Consider the following 18,863-nt stretch of genomic DNA (forward strand, 5'->3'; position numbering starts at 1 on the left):
GTCATGTGAGAAAAAGAATCTCACACACCAAGGACCTGGGATCAGATTTCTCACACTCGTTGGGGATATTTTGTCTCACACTCGCCTGCGGCTCATGTGAGACAAAATATCCCCAACTCGTGTGAGAAATCTGATCCCAGGTCCTTGGGGGTGTGAGATTCTATTATTTCAGATTTATTCAAACTGTGCAGAAATATGCAGATTTGCATTTTTAAGGCAATTTTTGCCATTTTTGGTCAAAAAATGTATTTCTCAAAAAGTACTGGTCTAATAGTTTTGAAATTTGGTATACAGGTTTCTATAGATGAACTGAGTAATATATATTGAATTTCTGATGAAGTCTGAAAATTTTGTATTTTTGGGGGAATTTTTGCCATTTTTGGTCAAAACGTGTATTTCCAAAACTACTCATCTGATAGCTTTGAAATTTGGTATACAGGTTTCTATAGATGAACTAAATGATATTTATTGAAATTATGATGAAATCTGCAATTTTGAATTTTTGGGGCAATTTTTGGTCAAAAAATGTGTTTCTCAAAAAGTACTGGTCTAACAGCTTTGAAATTTGGTATACAGGTTTCTATAGATGAAGTTATGAACTAAATTTGATCTCTTGAAATTATGATGAAATCTGCAATTTTATTTTTTGGGGCAATTTTTCCCATTTTTGGTCAAATAATGTGTTTCTCAAAAAAAAGTACTGGTCTAACAGCTTTGAAATTTGGTATACAGGTTTCTATAGATGAACTAAATTTGATCTCTTGAAATTATGATGAAATCTGCAATTTTTATTTTGGGGGGCAATTGTTGCCATTTTTGGTTAGAAAATTTTATTCTCAAAAAAACTACTCATCAGATAGCTTTGGTTGACATGTTCTTAGGGATGATCCGATGTGATATATTCAAAGTATGATGAAATCTTCAATTGTGTATTTTTGCAGCTATTTTAGCCACTTTTTTCTGGCCACTGCATTGAGCTATCAAAGATTTCCACCTTCTTCATCAACATGTGTAAAAAATAGTTATTCTTTACATAAACACAGCGGAGCTATATCAGCCGCTAGGTCGCTTGTTTGTTAGTTGCCCAGGTGATCGATTATTTTTAATGATCGCAAACTTACATCAATGTGTATCTCTTCAGCATCCCTTCCTTCGATCACCCATCATAGACTTTGACTGGTTTAAGTCCACCACCATCTCCTGAATGACAATAGTTAAGAGCTATAGACTCCTTTACTGTTTGGATAAGTACCACTGGGTAAATTTGAGTAGGCAGGTAATATTTCACTTTTTTATTAATATCAACCATACATGAAATAATGCATGGTTTTCCGTAAGAGTTGAAGACATGGGAATAAAGTGAATTTTAACCAGAGTGTTAGAATATTGAGCAATATAGCATAGACCCTATTTCTGCATTGAAATCCTGGGCCTGACTCTGAATTACCAGATAACTAAAAGTATTATGCTTTTTGAGAATTCATAAGTATTGTAGAATTGCATATCATTATAATATAATTTAAAACATTGACAAACATCAGATGAGTGGTCAAGTCCAGTAGTTGCACTACTTGTATGAGTATATCATTTGACAGAGCAAACTTACTATTTATGAAGAACAGTTCCAGTTCATTAAATCTGGCTTGGTCATATGTTGCTTTCAACTTGAGTTTTAATCCAACTTTGTCAGCCTCCTCTCTCATCTTATCAGTTATCAATAGTGGTTCAAATGAGTCAGGAAAACTACCAGATAGACATGTGTGTTCTAATCTGTACAGGTTATACAGAGTAGGTAGGTCAAGTGGATTGCCAAGCTGTCTCTTTTGGTACTCAAGGTCATCGTTCCTTCACCAAAGCTGTTCCTGCAGTTTTGATCTACTCTTTGGAGAGAAGTGTTATTGTTATAGCCTCACATTCAGTTTTGTCAATTTCTGCTTGTATTATCTCCCATGCTGCTTTCAATTGCTCCTTTTTCTCCCTGACACTTGTCGTTTGGACTTGACTGTCAAGATCTCTCATTTGTTGCTTGTAGGATTCTTCATCTAGTCCAACATGCACCATGAACGCATATGAATCTGGTGTTTAGAAATCAGATAAGAACGTGTTATATGGCTAAAACTAACTAACTGATGCTCTGTGTTTGGTCTTGTTCATCAAGACCTTTCATTTGTTCATCAAGATCTTTCATTTTGTTTTTCATAGAATTCTTCATCTGCTTCAACATGCACCTCAATATTACCAGTTTCTATAGGACAGAGATTAATGGATAAAATACATGAATAGCATCATTGTTTTGGATATTTCACAGTAAGGAAAACAAAATCTGCCCTAATTCAGAAAGCCCACTCAAATGTTCATGATCTCTGTTTCTGTAAATTTGATTCTTATATCCTGTAGGCTGTGAGATTTAGTTGCATATTTGAGATATCTAATGATTTCTCTGACAAACTAAAACCAATCTTATCACAAATTTTGCAAGAAGAAACACTGATTATTAAATTTCTGTCAGTCTGATAGAAATTTAATATCCTTTTAAAAACATAACAATATACAACCAATGTGAGTGTAATCACCTGTGGTTTATGAACTTACAAGATTAGTTACTATGTCAAAATCTACATATAACAATTAATGTATTACAAATTAATACTTCATGCAAATAAAATAGAAAGTATAAAATTTAAGCTGCAAGCAGCCTTGGCGGGGCCCAAGTGGTTGCCATGGTTGAAAGTACTTGCACTAATGATACTATGAGCAAATTTTGAGCTCAAATAGTCTCTTGGTTCTTATACAGAAGAATTTTTAGCTACTATAGACTGTAGTCTATAGAAGCTATTGGGATGGGTATCCGTCCGGCGTCCGTCGTCAGTCTGTATGTATGTATGTATGTATGTATGTATATGTATGTCCCAGGGCTCGAAATTAACATTTTATCCTGGTAGTCATTTTGACCACCACATTTAAATTTGGTGGTCATTCTAAGGCAACTGGTAGTCAATATTTTTTTTAACTGAATCATATTTTATTATCAGGCTTTTTGTATTCATGAAAAGAGAGGGCAATGTTATGGTGGGAGTCTTTGAACATAGCTGTACCCAAAATGTACATGTCTGTACAGTGGATAAAAAAAATAATTTTCGGTATTTCACGCTAAATTATGCAAATGAGTATCAAATTTGGCGGACTACTTTATACTTTGGTAAAAATTGTCGTCTACTGTATATTGAAACCCGCTCGATGGAGGACCGACATTACGACTGGCAAATTGCGAATATGTTGATCATTTTGAAAGTGATTTTATTACGGAGATACAATGAAACACCTTGTGACACTTGAGAAACAAGTATTTTCCAAGGATAACGCGACGGTAGCGCGATAGCGTCGTTGACAGTGCCGTCTGGGACTGCACAGGGAGATGTGCCCGTGTCAACACAGCTGACATGTCGAAAGTTGCACCGCAGAAAAACCAAAACACGGAAATGAAAACAAGACGCGAAGTGGCACTTTTCAAGGAATGGCTTCACACCATGACAGTAGAAACTTGCGAAGTTCTGAACATTCCGCCACCTGAGGTAGATCAATTGCTAGCCCGTTTTTTTCTGAGCGACGGGACTCACTGACAGCGCTCGTACGGTAAAGCCTGCGTACAACGACTGCTCGATTCCGGCGTTCCACCAACTGTGGCTTCACAACTAAGCTATTAAGCGGGCACAAAAATCCAGCATTACTCAACCGCTATTCTATGGCCAGTGCAGACCAGCAGCGTCAGATGAGCAACATACTCGCCGGTATACAACCTCCTGCATTTGATCCACAATCGACCGCGACCGGAAGTACTGATGCCGGCCGAACATACACCGCGACCGGTGGCCGGTCCTTCGTATGCTATTCGAGGTGCTTTGTCGTCAGCGCATCAAAATGCCCTCCATCAGTTGCCGCAACTACCAGGGATGTTCTCAAATGCACAAATCAGTGGTGGATCGTTCAACTTTACCTTCAACATCACCGGAAATAATTCCCTATCTCAACAGTCTTCGCCTGTATATCACGCGTCGTTGCATCGCCTCCAAACGTCGCCGACCTTCAGTGATCTACTCCGATTCCGACTCAGATTGAATGATTCAACCAATAACATAATTAGACTTTCTCGTTTTGAAGTTTTACTCATTGTTCTTAATCCAGTGTACATGAATTTCGATTATAATGATAAAAAATACGAACGGTTTCACTTGAAAACATTTTGCAGTGTCATGTGTGTGAGTGACGTTGTTTGAGTGTACCAGCTGAGGGGCGAATAACTCTATAGGTTACGTAATATCCATCCGCCGACCCAAGAATTTACTTGCTCGACGAAGTTACCAACGTGTGTAATTTGGGAACATATGTAATAATAACAGAACTCCATGAACCTTGCCCTGACGTTTGTGTGGTACGGAAGTGAATCGTGCTACCAGCAGTCCATAGTCAAGTTATATTTCATTTGTTTACGTTTGCGGCCCGCTGAAACATCCTGCATGCTCGTTGGTCTTCAACCAAAGTTAACTTGGCCGATTGTTACCGCGATATATCGAAGTGATCACAAGTTTACATTCCACAAAACAAGACGAACTTATCATAATAGGCACGTCGAGGTACACGATCCGCGGTGTGTACACTCGAAGGCGAAGAGGGCTGACTGAGGGCTGCCAATTGTTTCAATAGGTACCATTTGACGACAGTCACACAGAACTCCTATGTGCTGTGCGCCAAAATGTCGCAAAAATTTACGTCTTTCAAAGTTTTACGGTAGAATGAACTCATGATCGTTTCGCGATCTTTTTTTCAGAATTATCGGGTATCTGTCCAACTTTTCAGAGTCAATTTAATTATTTTAAGCTTTCAAGAACCAAGAGACCTAGCAGTCGCTCAGGCTAAACTGTTTAATCAGAGATTACGCGTTTGTTTCCGCGAGTTGCGACGTAATGCCATTCATCATGTCATAGACATTTTCTCCACGTTCGATCTCGATAGCGTAATATTTTTCCTATGAAATCTTGCTGCGGCAGGATAACCGTTTATGTTTTGAACACTAAGAAAGAATATAGCAGCCAAGAAAACGGAGTTGGTTTGAATTTGTAAGAATGAAGGGCTGTACTTTGTACATTTGTTTGTATACGTGTAAATTCCGAACCGTAGTGGTGCTATTGAAGTGTACAGGCCCGATGCCGATACGCTATCGCTAGACAAGTACAGTGCTATTGTAATACTGTATCACATTGTTGCACCTAAATCAATCCATTCCATTGCTTGCCGAGAATGTAATGAACTGAATATTGAAAGCATAATTTTATTCGCTACACTGTGCCTCGGGCGTCGATCGGAGGAGATTAGAGTATGCTACATTTTGGATACAACGTGACGTGTGCCTTTGGTCTCAAAAACTTGGGTCCCAGCCGTGGCGCGAGCGGCTAATCGCTCTCGCGGAATTTGATTTGCGCGAGTGGTAGGCGAGCCATCAGACAAACCGGCAACCGCTGAAATACTACATTCTTTTCATGGTGGTCAAAATGACCACCAGTTACAGAATTTGGAGGTCAAGCGTGGAAAAATGGTGGTCATTTGACGCAAGACCACCGCTAATTTCGAGCCCTGTGTCCGTTTGTGAGGCGTCCGTCCACTCAAATATCTTGAGAACTGCAGTACTTACTGATTTGATATTTGTTGTGTAGATGAAAAATATGATTTTGAGAAACTAGCTGATGAAATAAGCTAATCTGTATTTTACGGAATTTTTTTCCATTTTTGGTCAGGCCATCCTGAAATGAGCAATCAAAGATATCCACCTTCTTCATCAATACATGTGTCACAAAAGGTTATTCTCTACATAACACAGCAGAGCTCTGTCAACTGTTGAGTCGCTTGTTTTTTTCAAAACCGCTGGTCAGACAGCTTTAATATTTGGTTCACATGTCCCTAGGATGACCTTAGTGAGATAATTTCATACAGACAGGAAATACTTAATTTTGTATCCATGTCTATAGTAGCTTCAGGGACTTTGGCCCTATGTTTAATTTTTACATCTCGTGGTTATAATAGGTTTTTGTGAAATCCAATATGGCTGCCAAATCACGTTTCTGATCCATATGCCTTTCGCAAACTTGATACTGCTCACACAAAGGATGATATGAATAAAATTTCAGTTCAAATGGTGGAGATTCGCTAAGAACCCTTATGAAAATTTTTAACCTGCTGCACAGTGTTCCTGCACAGGTGCGGCACTAGTGCAACAGACAATTACTGTAACTCAACTGTAAGGCGACTTTTTCGCATGCAAATTAGCTGCTGCCGCACAGGCGCAAAAAATGATAAAAACAGTAACTGTGCGGCAGCTTTGTGCAGGAACTGTGCAGCAATATACAGCAGGTTGCGGCAGCTCTGCTGTAAGGCGATTTTTCTCATGCAAATTAGTTGCTGCCGCACAGGTGCAAGAAGCAATGAAAACAGTAACTGTGCGGTAGCTTTGTGCAGGAACTGTGCAACAATACAACAAGTTGCAGCAGCTTTGCTGAAGGTGATTCGTTCGAATTATACACATTAGCTGCACTGAGCAAATATATAGTGCAAGAAATGCTGAAAACAGTAACTGCAGTAAGTTTGTGTTGGAAATGTGGAAGCTGTGTTGTGAACTGTGATTGCACAATAGCCCTTTGAACTACAGAGTACCTGAAAGACTGTGCAGGAACTTCACAGAAAATTGTGGCATCTTGCAGGACAGCTACCAGGAGTAGGTAAGATTTGCGGCAAATTATTTTGCATGTTACTGCAGATTTGCCGCAAACTACAAAATGCAAAATTTCCTTCATAAGTTGGCATAATTCCACAGCAGTCAGCTCTGGGATAAACTTTTACCAATTTCAGCAACAGTAAGAAAACGAAATACATTATTAAATAGACGAGAGATACTGAAAACCAAAGAAGCAACACAATTAAGTGACAGCAAATTTCTTGTATTGTACCATAAGTTTCAACGTTTTTATCTTTTCCAACGATATAATACGTACACAAAAGTTGTAAAATCGCTTGTGTAAACATGGCCAATGTTAGTGACACTGTTGAAAACCTGACAGACTGTGGAAAGCACAAGATGTGTTTTATCCAACTAAGCTCTGAAATACCAGTTTCACAAGAAAAATGGTCAGCGCAAATAAAGTTATTGTTAAATAAAAAGACATAGAGAAAAAAAGATTAAATTCAAATTGTGGTACGATTTATTTTAAATGCCATGTTCATTTCATGCCACAGGTATCTTCAAGAGATTTTCTTTTGACTCGAGAAGTTTCATGTAACATTTACATAACTGTCATAGGCTGCGATTTGGCTTTCTGTTCTCTGAATTTCTTGTCCCTTCCTCACCATGCTCACTATGCATTCTGAAAAATACAAATCGTCCAGGGAAGAGTATAAGTCTTTACCGTTTGACCACACATTTAAACATCGCAATTTGATGAAAGACATCAATAATTATTTGAAAAGAGACAAAAAAGTTGAAAACTTGAAGCAAAAAAATGCATATACATTTATGATTATTAAATTAATAATGATCAAATGTCAAACAGCGGACAGCTCGCCGTGTTTGTTTACATACCAACGGCGGCGACGGGCGACAATCTGCAAAAATCTCAGCACTTACTGTAACTGTTGTGAAACGAAAGTGAATTCAGTATGAATCAGTACTCAACGAAAATTTATCTGTAGCTAAACATAGATATGCAACGATTACAGAACATTATAGCGATGAACAGACGGACGGTACATTGACTTACCGGTACATTTGAGAATGGCTCGCAGAGGCTGGATGATTCGATCCCGGTTCCGGTTGCAGGTCTCTCCGAACCGTGTGTACATACTTAGAAAACATAGTCAGCATTTTTACTGCTGTTCGCGTTCACAAATTTTGAAACCCGTCAATCTCTGGTGCTGTATACACGTTTTTCCAACACTGTGATATCATTTGGCTGGCGATTCCATAGAAAGATCACGAAATTGTCCACTAGATAACTCCCTAACAACAAGTACACAGCCGATGGTACCAAAATCTAACTTCGCGCCGATCAAGCCTCATGACGTTAACGGAAGTGCGATCTATAAATCATTACGCGATTTATAATGTAGTCCCGTTTTTAAACGTTGGAACCCTTATGAAAATTTTTGGCCTGCTGCACAGTGTTCCTGCACAGGTGCGGCACTAGTGCAACAGACAATTACTGTAACTCAACTGTAAGGCGACTTTTTCGCATGCAAATTAGCTGCTGCCGCACAGGCGCAAGAAATGACAAAAACAGTAACTGTGCGGCAGCTTTGTGCAGGAACTGTGCAGCAATATACAGCATGTTGCGGCAGCTCTGCTGTAAGGCGATTTTTTTCTCATGCAAATTAGTTGCTGCCGCACAGGTGCAAGAAGCAATGAAAACTGTAACTGTGCGGTAGCTTTGTGCAGGAACTGTGCAACAATACAACAAGTTGCAGCAGCTCTGCTGTAAGGTGATTCTTTCGCATTTTACACATTAGCTGCACTGAGCAAATATATAGTGCAAGAAATGCTGAAAACAGTAACTGCAGTAACTTTGTGTTGGAAATGTGAACTTGAAGCCTGTGTTTTGCACAATAGCCCTTTGAACTACAGAGTACCTGAAAGACTGTGCAGGAACTTCACAGAAAATTGTGGCATCTTGCAGGACAGCTACCAGGAGTAGGTAAAATTTGCGGCAAATTATTTTGCATGTTACTGCAGATTTGCCGCAAACTACAAAATAATTCCTTCATAAGTTGGCATAATTCCACAGCAGTCAGCTCTGGGATAAACTTTTACCAATTTCAGCAACAGTAAGAAAACGAAATACATTATTAAATAGACGAGAGATACTGAAAACCAAAGAAGCAACACAATTAAGTGACAAGCAAAATTTCTTGTATTGTACCATAAGTTTCAACGTTTTTATCTTTTCCAACGATATAATACGTTCAGCTCAGATATGTACACAGAAGTTGTAAAATCGCTTGTGTAAACATGGCCAATGTTAGTGACACCGTTGAAAACCTGACAGACTGTGGAAAGCACAAGATGTGTTTTATCCAACTAAGCTCTGAAATACCAGTTTCACAAGAAAAAATGGTCAGCGCAAATAAAGTTATTGTTAAATAAAAAGACATAGAGAAAAAAAGATTAAATTCAAATTGTGGTACGATTTATTTTAAATGCCATGTTCATTTCATGCCACAAGTATCTTCAAGAGATTTTCTTTTGACTCGAGAAGTTTCATGTAACATTTACATTACTGTCATAGGCTGCGATTTGGCTTTCTGTTCTCTGAATTTCTTGTCCCTTCCTCACTATGCATTCTGAAAAATACAAATCGTTCAGGGAAGAGTATAAGTCTTTACCGCACATTTAAACATCGCAATTTGATTGATGAAAGACATCAATAATTATTTGAAAAGAGACAAAAAAGTTGAAAACTTGAAGCAAAAAAATGCATATACATTTATGATTATTAAATTAATAATGATCAAATGTCAAACAGCGGACAGCTCGCCGTATGTTGTTTACATACCAACGGCGGCGACGGGCGACAATCTGCAAAAATCTCAGCACTTACTGTAACCATGGAGGTAGCTACCTCCATGCTGTAACTGTTGTGAAACGAAAGTGAAATCAGTATGAATCAGTACTCAACGAAAATTTATCTGTAGCTAAACATAGCAATGCAACGATTACAGAACATTATAGCGATGAACAGACGGACGGTACATTGACTTACCGGTACATTTGAGAATGGCTCGCAGAGGCTGGATGATTCGATCCCGGTTCCGGTTGCAGGTCTCTCCGAACCGTGTGTACATACTTAGAAAACATAGTCAGCATTTTTACTGCTGTTCGCGTTCACAAATTTTGAAACCCGTCTATCTCAGGTGCTGTATACACGTTTTTCCAATACTGTGATATCATTTGCCTGGCAATTCCATAGAAACTTGATCACGAAATTGTCCACTAGATAACTCCCTAACAACAAGTACACAGCCGATGGTACCAAATCTAACTTCGCGCCGATCAAGCCTCATGACGTTAACGGAATGCGATCTGTAAATCATTACGCGATTTATAATGTAGTCCCGTTTTTAAACGTTGGAATTGACTCTACATTATTCACCAATCCGTTATGTTTTACACTTGATAGAGCACCAATTTACAAGTATAATGAAACTGGTTATTTTCATCATAGAAAGACTCAAAATAGAGTAAAATTTCTTTCAACACGAAGATTCAATATCAATGCGCGAACTGAACTTGATGAACCGTGACCTCAGAGTGTAAACATGTCGGCTGCTCTCAGTCTCAGCGCTGGACGTTGGCGAAGCAGCGTATTGGATTTTCGTACAGCGGTCGGGATGGGGTGTGAAACACCCCAAAATTGTGCTCGGCAATTATCTAACGCTGAAAACATGGACAAAAGCATTGAATATCAATCCAGTCATAACAGAAAGCGAGATTTTGTTAGCGATGACAGGACACAGACTTAGCTTCCAGTGCTGGGAACTGTGCGTCCGTACCGTATACTGTATACACTGCTATAGCGTGAAGTCTGGGCACGTCCACGGCCCTGCTTGGAGCCAAGGTACTAGTAGCGGGTCCTGCGACATTGAAGTTTATTTGTTTGTTTCTACAATGAAAAGTTCTCATCTGTCGATATTTTTAAGGTACAGATTTGCAGTAACAAAAGTCTACGACGCGTCCTTACACAAGTTACAGACCATCATAGATTTCGTTCGAAACTGTTTCAGTGCATTTTGGTATCACTCGCAGAAAATACAGAGTTTAACTTGCAAGTCAGACAAGTCCCTGTTTTAAAAAAAAATTTCCTAAAAATTCAGTTGTCGATTGAACCTTGATTTACCAATTTAAACCAGATCGTCGAAGGGGTTACTCATGTAATGGTGCACGTGTTACATGTCACTGCTGTATAATACAGATGTACTCTTTATATCCATCATCCTGCAATGTTGTTGAGTTTAGGCCTGTGTCGCTTTCACCAGCTGAACTGTGCTTTAAAAGCTGTCCATTATCTAACAGTTTTTATAATTTAAAAGTTGGATTGTCTGTTATAAAAATAAATGAATGTAAATTAAATATAAATGAAAGGTCAGTTTTGTTTTCTTGAATATGACTGGTCACGAAGTGCAATGGTACACTGTACTCCCGGTAATAAAATAGTCGGCAATGTGCCCATCATGTGTTGCTCCATATTTGCAGCAATAACCAATAACAATCTGTACATGTAATGTCATTTCTGGCACACAAGCTGCACACTTTGATGGCCTGCTGCACACAAGCTGCACACTTCAAGGTCTGTTGTACACAAGCTGTACACATTTTACATTTGCCGCACACAAGGTGTACAGTATGGAGATTATTGCACAGAAGCTGCACAGTTTTGTCTCCTGCTGCACAGTTTCTGCTCAGATTAACACTGTGCAGAAACTGTGCAGCTAGCTGCATTTTCCTGCACAGCCTCTCTTGCACAGCTTTCCTGTGCAGCACTAGTGCAGCAACTCTACGGCAGAGCTGCCGCTAGTCTACAGCAGAGCTGCCGCACAGTTTCATTTTCATAAGGGTTGACTCTACATTATTCACCAATCCGTTGTTTTATACTTGATAGAGCACCCAATTTACAAGTATAATGAAACTGGTTTTTTCATCATAGAAAGACTCAAAATAGAGTAAAATTTCTTTCAACACGAAGATTCAATATCAATGCGCGAACTGAACTTGATGAACCGTGACCTCAGAGTGTAAACATGTCGGCTGCTCTCAGTCTCAGCGCTGGACGTTCGCGAAGCAGCGTGTCGGGATGGGGTGTGAAACACCCCAAAATTGTGCTCGGCAATTATCTAACGCTGAAAACATGGACAAAAGCATTGAATATCAATCCAGTCATAACAGAAAGCGAGATTTTGTTAGCGATGACAGGACACAGACTTAGTGCTGGGCACTGTACGGGCGTACCGTATACTGTATATATAACACATCCAAGTTCAGTTTAAAGTCTTTATTGCCAGGATACAGCTCACAGTAAAGTATATTCCATCGACAAAACAGAGAAGCCGCGGCCTAAACTCAACACAACAACAGAACACAGCTTTTGGGAATTTTCCACTCTCTCTCTCAGAGCGAGGCTGTTCAAAGAGCGCCCTCAAACAGGCACTGATAAACTTTTGTTTGTTACATCACTTTCCCCAATGAAGGAGTGTCCTCCTGGACACACCACAAAGCAAAGTCATCAAACTGAATTGAAATGCAGAAATAAATACTTTTCCTAGAAAGATATTTTTTTTTTTTTTTTTTTAAATATCTTTTCGAAAATAAGATCAATATTCAAAAGTCATGTCCCAAAGTTTACAAACATTGTACCAAGTGTTTCAGTTATCAAACACATCATAAAATTTTCACTGCAGTAATTATTTCACAATTCTACTGCTATCACAAGACACTGGCACCTATTCCTCTACTGTTAATTGCATCTGCAAACAACACATTCCTCTTCTTTTCCACATATCTGCAACATAAACCACATTCCTCTTCTTTTCCACATATCTGCAACAATAACACATTCCTCTTCTACTCTGTGTATCTGGCAGGTACTCTTGTGATTCTACCAGATCGAGTAACTTGAGGGCGCAATAAGGGCTGGTCATTTTCCTCCTCTAGACTGTCTTCTTCTTGGAACACATTTTCTGGTAAATTTTCAATCTCTACATGATTTTCCTGTTGGTCATTGTCACTCACTCCTGGTGTCTCGACTTCCTGGTTTTCCTCTTGACATTCTTGCTGTCCACCTGGAATAATTACAACTCCCCTATTTGGCAAGTAGGACATTTCTTCTGCAACTTTCTCAGCCGGCACATTGCGATAGTTATTTTCTGGTTTACTCGTCTGCCTCTCTTGATGGCACATCATCTGTACATCACTATTACATCCCATTTTACAAGGCTTTAAGCGATTATGATGGACTACCAGCCTTCTCCGCCTTGGACCGTCTTCTTGCACACGATATATGACACCTGGGTTTCCATCTGGGCCTGGAATGCGTTTCTTGACTGTAAATGGACCAACCCACGGTAGTCCTAGTTTCTGAACTCTGCCACATCTTGCCCTAGGATCGTGCAGCCAAACTTTGTCACCCTCACTATATGGGTGATGATTTGCCCACCTGTCATATCCAGTCTTCTGCCTTCGTTGAGATTGACCAAGTGTTTCAGCGGTGTGTTTGAAGGCAGTTCTCAACTTATCAACCACACGTTTGGCATAAGTATTTGGCATTGTAGGTGGATCAGGTGTACTACCATATACTATGTCTATGGGTAGACGAGCTTCTCTCCCATGAGTAAGGAAATACGGAGTTTGCCCAGTGCTCTCATGCACACTAGTATTATATGCCAATGCAATTTTGGACAAATGGTCATCCCACTCATCCCCATACTGTGCTACACATTTGGCCAACATCTCCTCTGCCGTCCTGTTAAATCTCTCCACCATCCCGTCCGATTGAGGGTGGTAAGCCGTAGTATGTGATTTGGTAATTTGAAGCAGTTGACACAGTTCCTTCATTACTTGCGCTTCAAAATTGCGTCCTTGATCAGAATGAAATCTTTCAAATACTCCATGCTCCGTAATATATTCCTCAAAGATCTTCCTGGCCACGGTAACAGCTGTCTGGTTTGGGAGTGCATAGATATTTACATATTTAGTGAAATAGTCCATGATCACCAATGCATATCTATTTCCTTTCTTAGATTGTGGAAGCTCATTGAGGTCAGCTGCTACCATCTCAAAGGGTCGTGTCACTGATATACTCTGCATGGGTGCCCTTCCCTTTGGTGTTGGCGATTTTCTACGTTGACAGATTTGGCAACACTGAATCCACTCTTGAATGTCTTGGTTCATCCCTGGCCAATAAATCTCTGTCTACACCGAGCCAATGTTCTTCTTACTCCCATATGGCCAGACACAACACCTTCGTGAAGTTCTCTTAACACACCCCTGATCATTTTACTTGGTAACAGTATTAGATTCACTGGACTGGAAGACAATGAAATCCATTGTCTGTACATTATACCATGCCGAATTCTCAGTTTGTCAAAGTTGCGCCACAGAACTCTCAACTGCCAGTCTCTCCCTTTTAGAGTATGTCTGTTTGGTTTCTTGCCACTCTGTAACCATGAGAACACTGTCTGCAACACTTCATCTTCCTGTTGCTCCTTTCTCAGTTGAGTTAAATCACTGTCATTCACTAAGGTTGTACCGTGTGACATACCGGTAGAGGGATGTGAACTCTGAATTTGGTAAACGCTGGAAGTTTGTTTCTGAACTGGTTTTACTGATACAGGTCTCGGAATACACCAGCCGATTTCCTGTTCATCATCTTCCTCTTGTCCCGGGAAAACATCTTCTGCCTCACACTGTGGTTTTAATCTCGACATAGCGTCAGCATTGGAGTGAGATTTTCCAGCTCTGTGTCTTACGACAAAATCATACATGCTCAATTCTATTGCCCATCTCTCTCTTCGTCCTGTAGGGTCATTACCAGCTTTAATATCTCTCAGTCCGACCAAGGGTTTGTGATCTGTCACAACTTCAAATTTAGCACCACACAAGTATGGCGGAAATGGCGAATACCCCATAAAATGGCAAACAGTTCCTTATCATACGTGGCCCATTTCTTTTCAGTTTTATTCAGACTGTGACTTCCATATGCTACCACTCTCTCACCCTTGATAGATTTCTGAGATAGAATCACTCCGACTGCCGAGTAAGATGCATCTGTGTGCAGGTAAAATGGCTTGCTAAAGTCAGGGTAGCCAAGTACTGGTGGATTGGCTAAAGCAGTCTTTAAGATATGAAAAGCATTTCCGCACTCATCTGACCATTGAAATTTTACTTCTTTCTCACACAAATGATTTAATGGTGTTGCAATTAATGCAAAGTCCTTGACAAACTTTCTGTAATACGATGCTAACCCCATAAATCGGCGAACATCTGCTGTACATGATGGAGTAGGATATGACTGTATTCGCTCGGTAATTCCAGGATCTGGTGACACACCATCCTTCGATATCTTATGTCCTAGGAAGATAACAGTGTCTCGGAAGAATGTACATTTCGCTGGTTGTAACTTCAGACCTGCTGCCTCCATACGTTTAAACACATCTTCCAAACTTTGCATATGTTCTTGAAAATGTCTGCTAAAAATGATCACATCATCCAGGTACACTAAACATGTACGCCAGTCTACCCCTGCCAATACTAGTTCCATCAATCTTTGAAAGTTGGCGGCGCATTGTCAAGCCGAAAGGCATCACTTTGAAATTGTATAGTCCAACTCCAGTCGTGAAGGCTGTTTTGTCTCTGTCATCAGGGTGAACCTCAACTTGCCAGTATCCAGATGCTAAATCGATTGTTGAGAACAAAGTTGATCCCGATAGAGCATCCAGAGTATCATCAACCCTAGGAAGTGGGTGCGCATCTCTGACAGTCACCGAGTTTAGTTTCCGATAGTCAACACAAAACCGAATAGCGCCATTTTTCTTTCTTGCCAATACCACTGGGGACGCCCACGAAGAACTGCTCTCCTCAATGACATCATTCTGTAGCATGTCTTTCACCTGATGTTGTATTTCAGCCTGCAAATGTACCGGTACACGTCTTGGTCGCTGCTTTATGGGAACAGCATCTCCCGTCGGCACACGGTGTTGAACCAGATGTGTACGTCCACGGTCACCAGGATATTTACTAAAAATGTGACTATATCTATTCAACAATGTCTTAGCTTCAATCCTTTGAGGTTCTGAAATTGCAGTCCCATCAAGCGAAATTTCTGGCATAGACTCTGTCTCCTTTCTTACATTGTTTGTAGTGTCTATGTGTGACACCACAGTAACTGGCCTTGTGTCACACAGTTGTTATGTAGGTCATTTCCCCCACACATCATCATGACCTGAGTTCAATTAGTCTAGAACATTCTCAAGGTCACTGCCCTTGATGACCTCACAACCTTGAATTCAATTAGTCATGTTTGGAATGTTCTGGAAAGTTGATTAGTTGTGTAAGGGAGATAATTTTAGAACAGTAATTAGCATGTCAATAAAAGTTCTAGATTGTTCTTATATGCCTTTATAAAAGGGACGTGCACAGCTTCCAGTCAGACTTTTGGGATCGTGTCTCTTGTGTGTTACTAAACTCCAGCAGTAGTCATTTTCAAGACTTTTCAAGACCTTCACTGCCAACGCTGGATTTATACTGTGGACTTTGTGCAGCTTCAAGCCTGCAAGGACTGTTCATTCATCCAACTGACTGTTACAACTCTGAGACTGGAGCTTTGCCGTCCCAGCTGAGATAAGTAGTCTGTACACTTTAAAGCTTGTATCCTATCCCTAACCTAGCAATTAGTTTTATTTTCGTAATAAATTTTGTTTAAACGTTAACTGCTGAGTTCACCCTTTGTTCGTTTTCTCTGCACGTAACAAAATTGGGGGCTTGTCCGGGATACGAATATTTTGAGCCGTTTGACAACATTTTGACAGCCTTTTCAAAACTACTATATACTGTGAACTCAGCGAAATTCAATCATGGCGGAATTCAAGCCAGACGAATTTATGGATGACCTTGATCAGGACGCATTTGATTCCCTCAGAAAAGACAACCTCATAGCACTGGCAAATTTCCTTAAAGTAGATGTCAAAAGATCTATGCGCAAGCGAGAAATTCAATTCAAGATTGCAAAACATTTAGTTAATTCTGGCCATTTTGAAGAGTCTGCCTTAAAAGATTATGAGCCTGAGTCTTCCTTCGAACTCAAAAATTAGAATTAGAAATTCAGGCAGATTTGGAGCTTAAAAAATTGGCATTAGAAAAAGAAAAAATACAAATGCAATTACAAATGAAAGAAAAAGAATTGCAAATGGAAGAAAGACAGAAAGAAAAAGAAAGGCAGGAAAGATTAGAAATGGAAGAAAGACAGAAAGAGAGGGAATTGGAAATGAAAGAAAAAGAATTGCAAATGGAAGAAAGACAAAGGGAGAAAGAAAGAGAGGAAAAAGAAAAGGAAAGAGAATTAGCAGAACACCGACTGCAGTTAGAAATGAGACGTTTAGAGCTTGGAAAGTCAGGAAAATTCTTCCCTTCAGACAATTTTGACATCACTAAGCATTTCAGGTTAGTTCCCCCTTTCCAAGAAAAGGATGTTGATAAATATTTCCTTCATTTTGAGAAAATTGCTCAGAGTCTGAATTGGCCTAAGGAGTCCTGGTCTATGCTTTTGCAGAGTGCTTTGGTGGGTAAAGCCAGAGAAATTTACATTCAGTTGTCAGTAGAGCAGGCTTCAGATTATGATTCTGTGAAGGAATTAATTCTCAAGGGTTATGAGTTGGTGCCTGAAGCTTACCGTCAGAAATTTAGGGATTGTGAGAAGGTGAAAGATCAAACTTACGTTGAATTTGCTCGAACAAAAGAACAACTGTTTTGACCGTTGGTGTTCTTCTGAAAAGGTCAGTCAGAATTATGACAAATTACGACAGCTTGTTTTGATTGAGGAATTTAAAAGGGTGCATCCGGAGTGACATCAAGACGTTTATCAATGAACAAAGGCAGATACATTGGAGGTTGCTGCACGTTTGGCCGATGATTATTCATTGACCCACAAATCTTCATTTCTCAGCAAACCATCCCAGTCCTTTCCATACAGAAACAATGCAGGTAAATTTAACTCGTCCTTTTCATCCAAGAATTTTTCAAAGGACAGTAGAAAATCAAATGACAACAGTTCACAGAGTTCAAGTAACACTCCCACATCATCAGATCCCAAGTCTCAATCTCCTTCTGACAAACAGTTCGGTACACTTTCTTGTAATTATTGTAAGAAAGACGGCCATTTAATGTCAGAGTGTTTCAAATTGAAAAGAAAACGTGAAGGTCAAAGTGTTCAAAGTGGATCTAAGCCACCGGCTTTATTTCTTCATCAACTCAATTAGAGTCTAATAATGTGTGCAACACATTTTCTGAGGTTAAACCCCTCTTATCCCCAATTAATGAGGTCAAGGTCAATTCTTCTCAAGATAGCATTATGGGTATTTTCGAACCATTTATTCATGATGGTTTTATATCACTTTCTAGTGATTTTTCTTCCGCTACCCCTGTCAAAATTTAAGAGATACCGGGGCTTCCCAGTCTCTTTTGTTGGCAGATACCCTGCCGTTTTCTGAAAAGTCATTTTCAGGTTCTAAAGTTCTTATTAAGGGGGTAGATTGTAATGACTACATTCCTGTTCCTCTCCATAATGTCTATTTGTCTTCGGACTTTGTTTCTGGACCTGTGACTTTAGGTATTAGGCCTTTTTTGCCTTTTGAAGGGATTCACCTTCTTCTTGGAAACGACCTTGCTGGGGACAAGGTCATTACTAATCCACTTGTGACTGATAATCCTAGTTTAGATCAAAATCCAGAGCCAATAGAGGAAGACATTCCCGGCCTTTTCCCATCATGTGCCATTACTCGAGCCATGTCAAAGAAAACTTCTGAGATCAAAATACTCTCAAAAATAATGTCACAGATGTTGACTTAAATGACACCTTTCTCAGTCAGGTGTTTGACACGGAGCATTCCGTTATCCCTCGTGGATTTGAAACTTCCAGTAAAACTTCTGCTGACCAAAGTCAGACATTTTCTAGATCAAATCTCATTGCAGAACAACACAAAGACCCAGATATTTTGTCTTTGTTTGACAGGGTAGATGATGAAGATAAAACTTCAGATAGCTCTGTTTCCTATTATACAAA

At 39.7% G+C, this 18,863-nt stretch overlaps 1 protein-coding gene and 1 long non-coding RNA gene across 2 annotated transcripts in view; both read right to left on the reverse strand.

Moving 5' to 3' along the window:
- Positions 1 to 18,863, reverse strand: part of LOC139124198 (uncharacterized) — a 49,296-nt gene that overhangs the window by 12,969 nt on the left and 17,464 nt on the right. Inside the window, exons 3-5 of the mRNA XM_070690338.1 lie at positions 2,128 to 2,245; positions 1,607 to 1,978; positions 1,122 to 1,200 (exon numbers count right to left, since the gene is read on the reverse strand). Of these exons, the coding sequence (XP_070546439.1) occupies positions 2,175 to 2,245 (71 nt within the window). The 3' untranslated portion in view covers positions 1,122 to 1,200; positions 1,607 to 1,978; positions 2,128 to 2,174. The remainder of the gene's footprint in view (positions 1 to 1,121; positions 1,201 to 1,606; positions 1,979 to 2,127; positions 2,246 to 18,863) is intronic.
- On the reverse strand, positions 9,203 to 9,978 carry LOC139123915 (uncharacterized). Its single transcript, XR_011549791.1, has 2 exons — positions 9,798 to 9,978; positions 9,203 to 9,378 (listed from the first exon to the last, which is right to left on the reverse strand). It is a non-coding gene; the product is annotated as an uncharacterized lncRNA (long non-coding RNA).

Source organism: Ptychodera flava, assembly GCF_041260155.1.
Source record: "Ptychodera flava strain L36383 chromosome 23 unlocalized genomic scaffold, AS_Pfla_20210202 Scaffold_23__1_contigs__length_28996876_pilon, whole genome shotgun sequence".
NCBI classification, from domain to species: domain Eukaryota; kingdom Metazoa; phylum Hemichordata; class Enteropneusta; family Ptychoderidae; genus Ptychodera; species Ptychodera flava.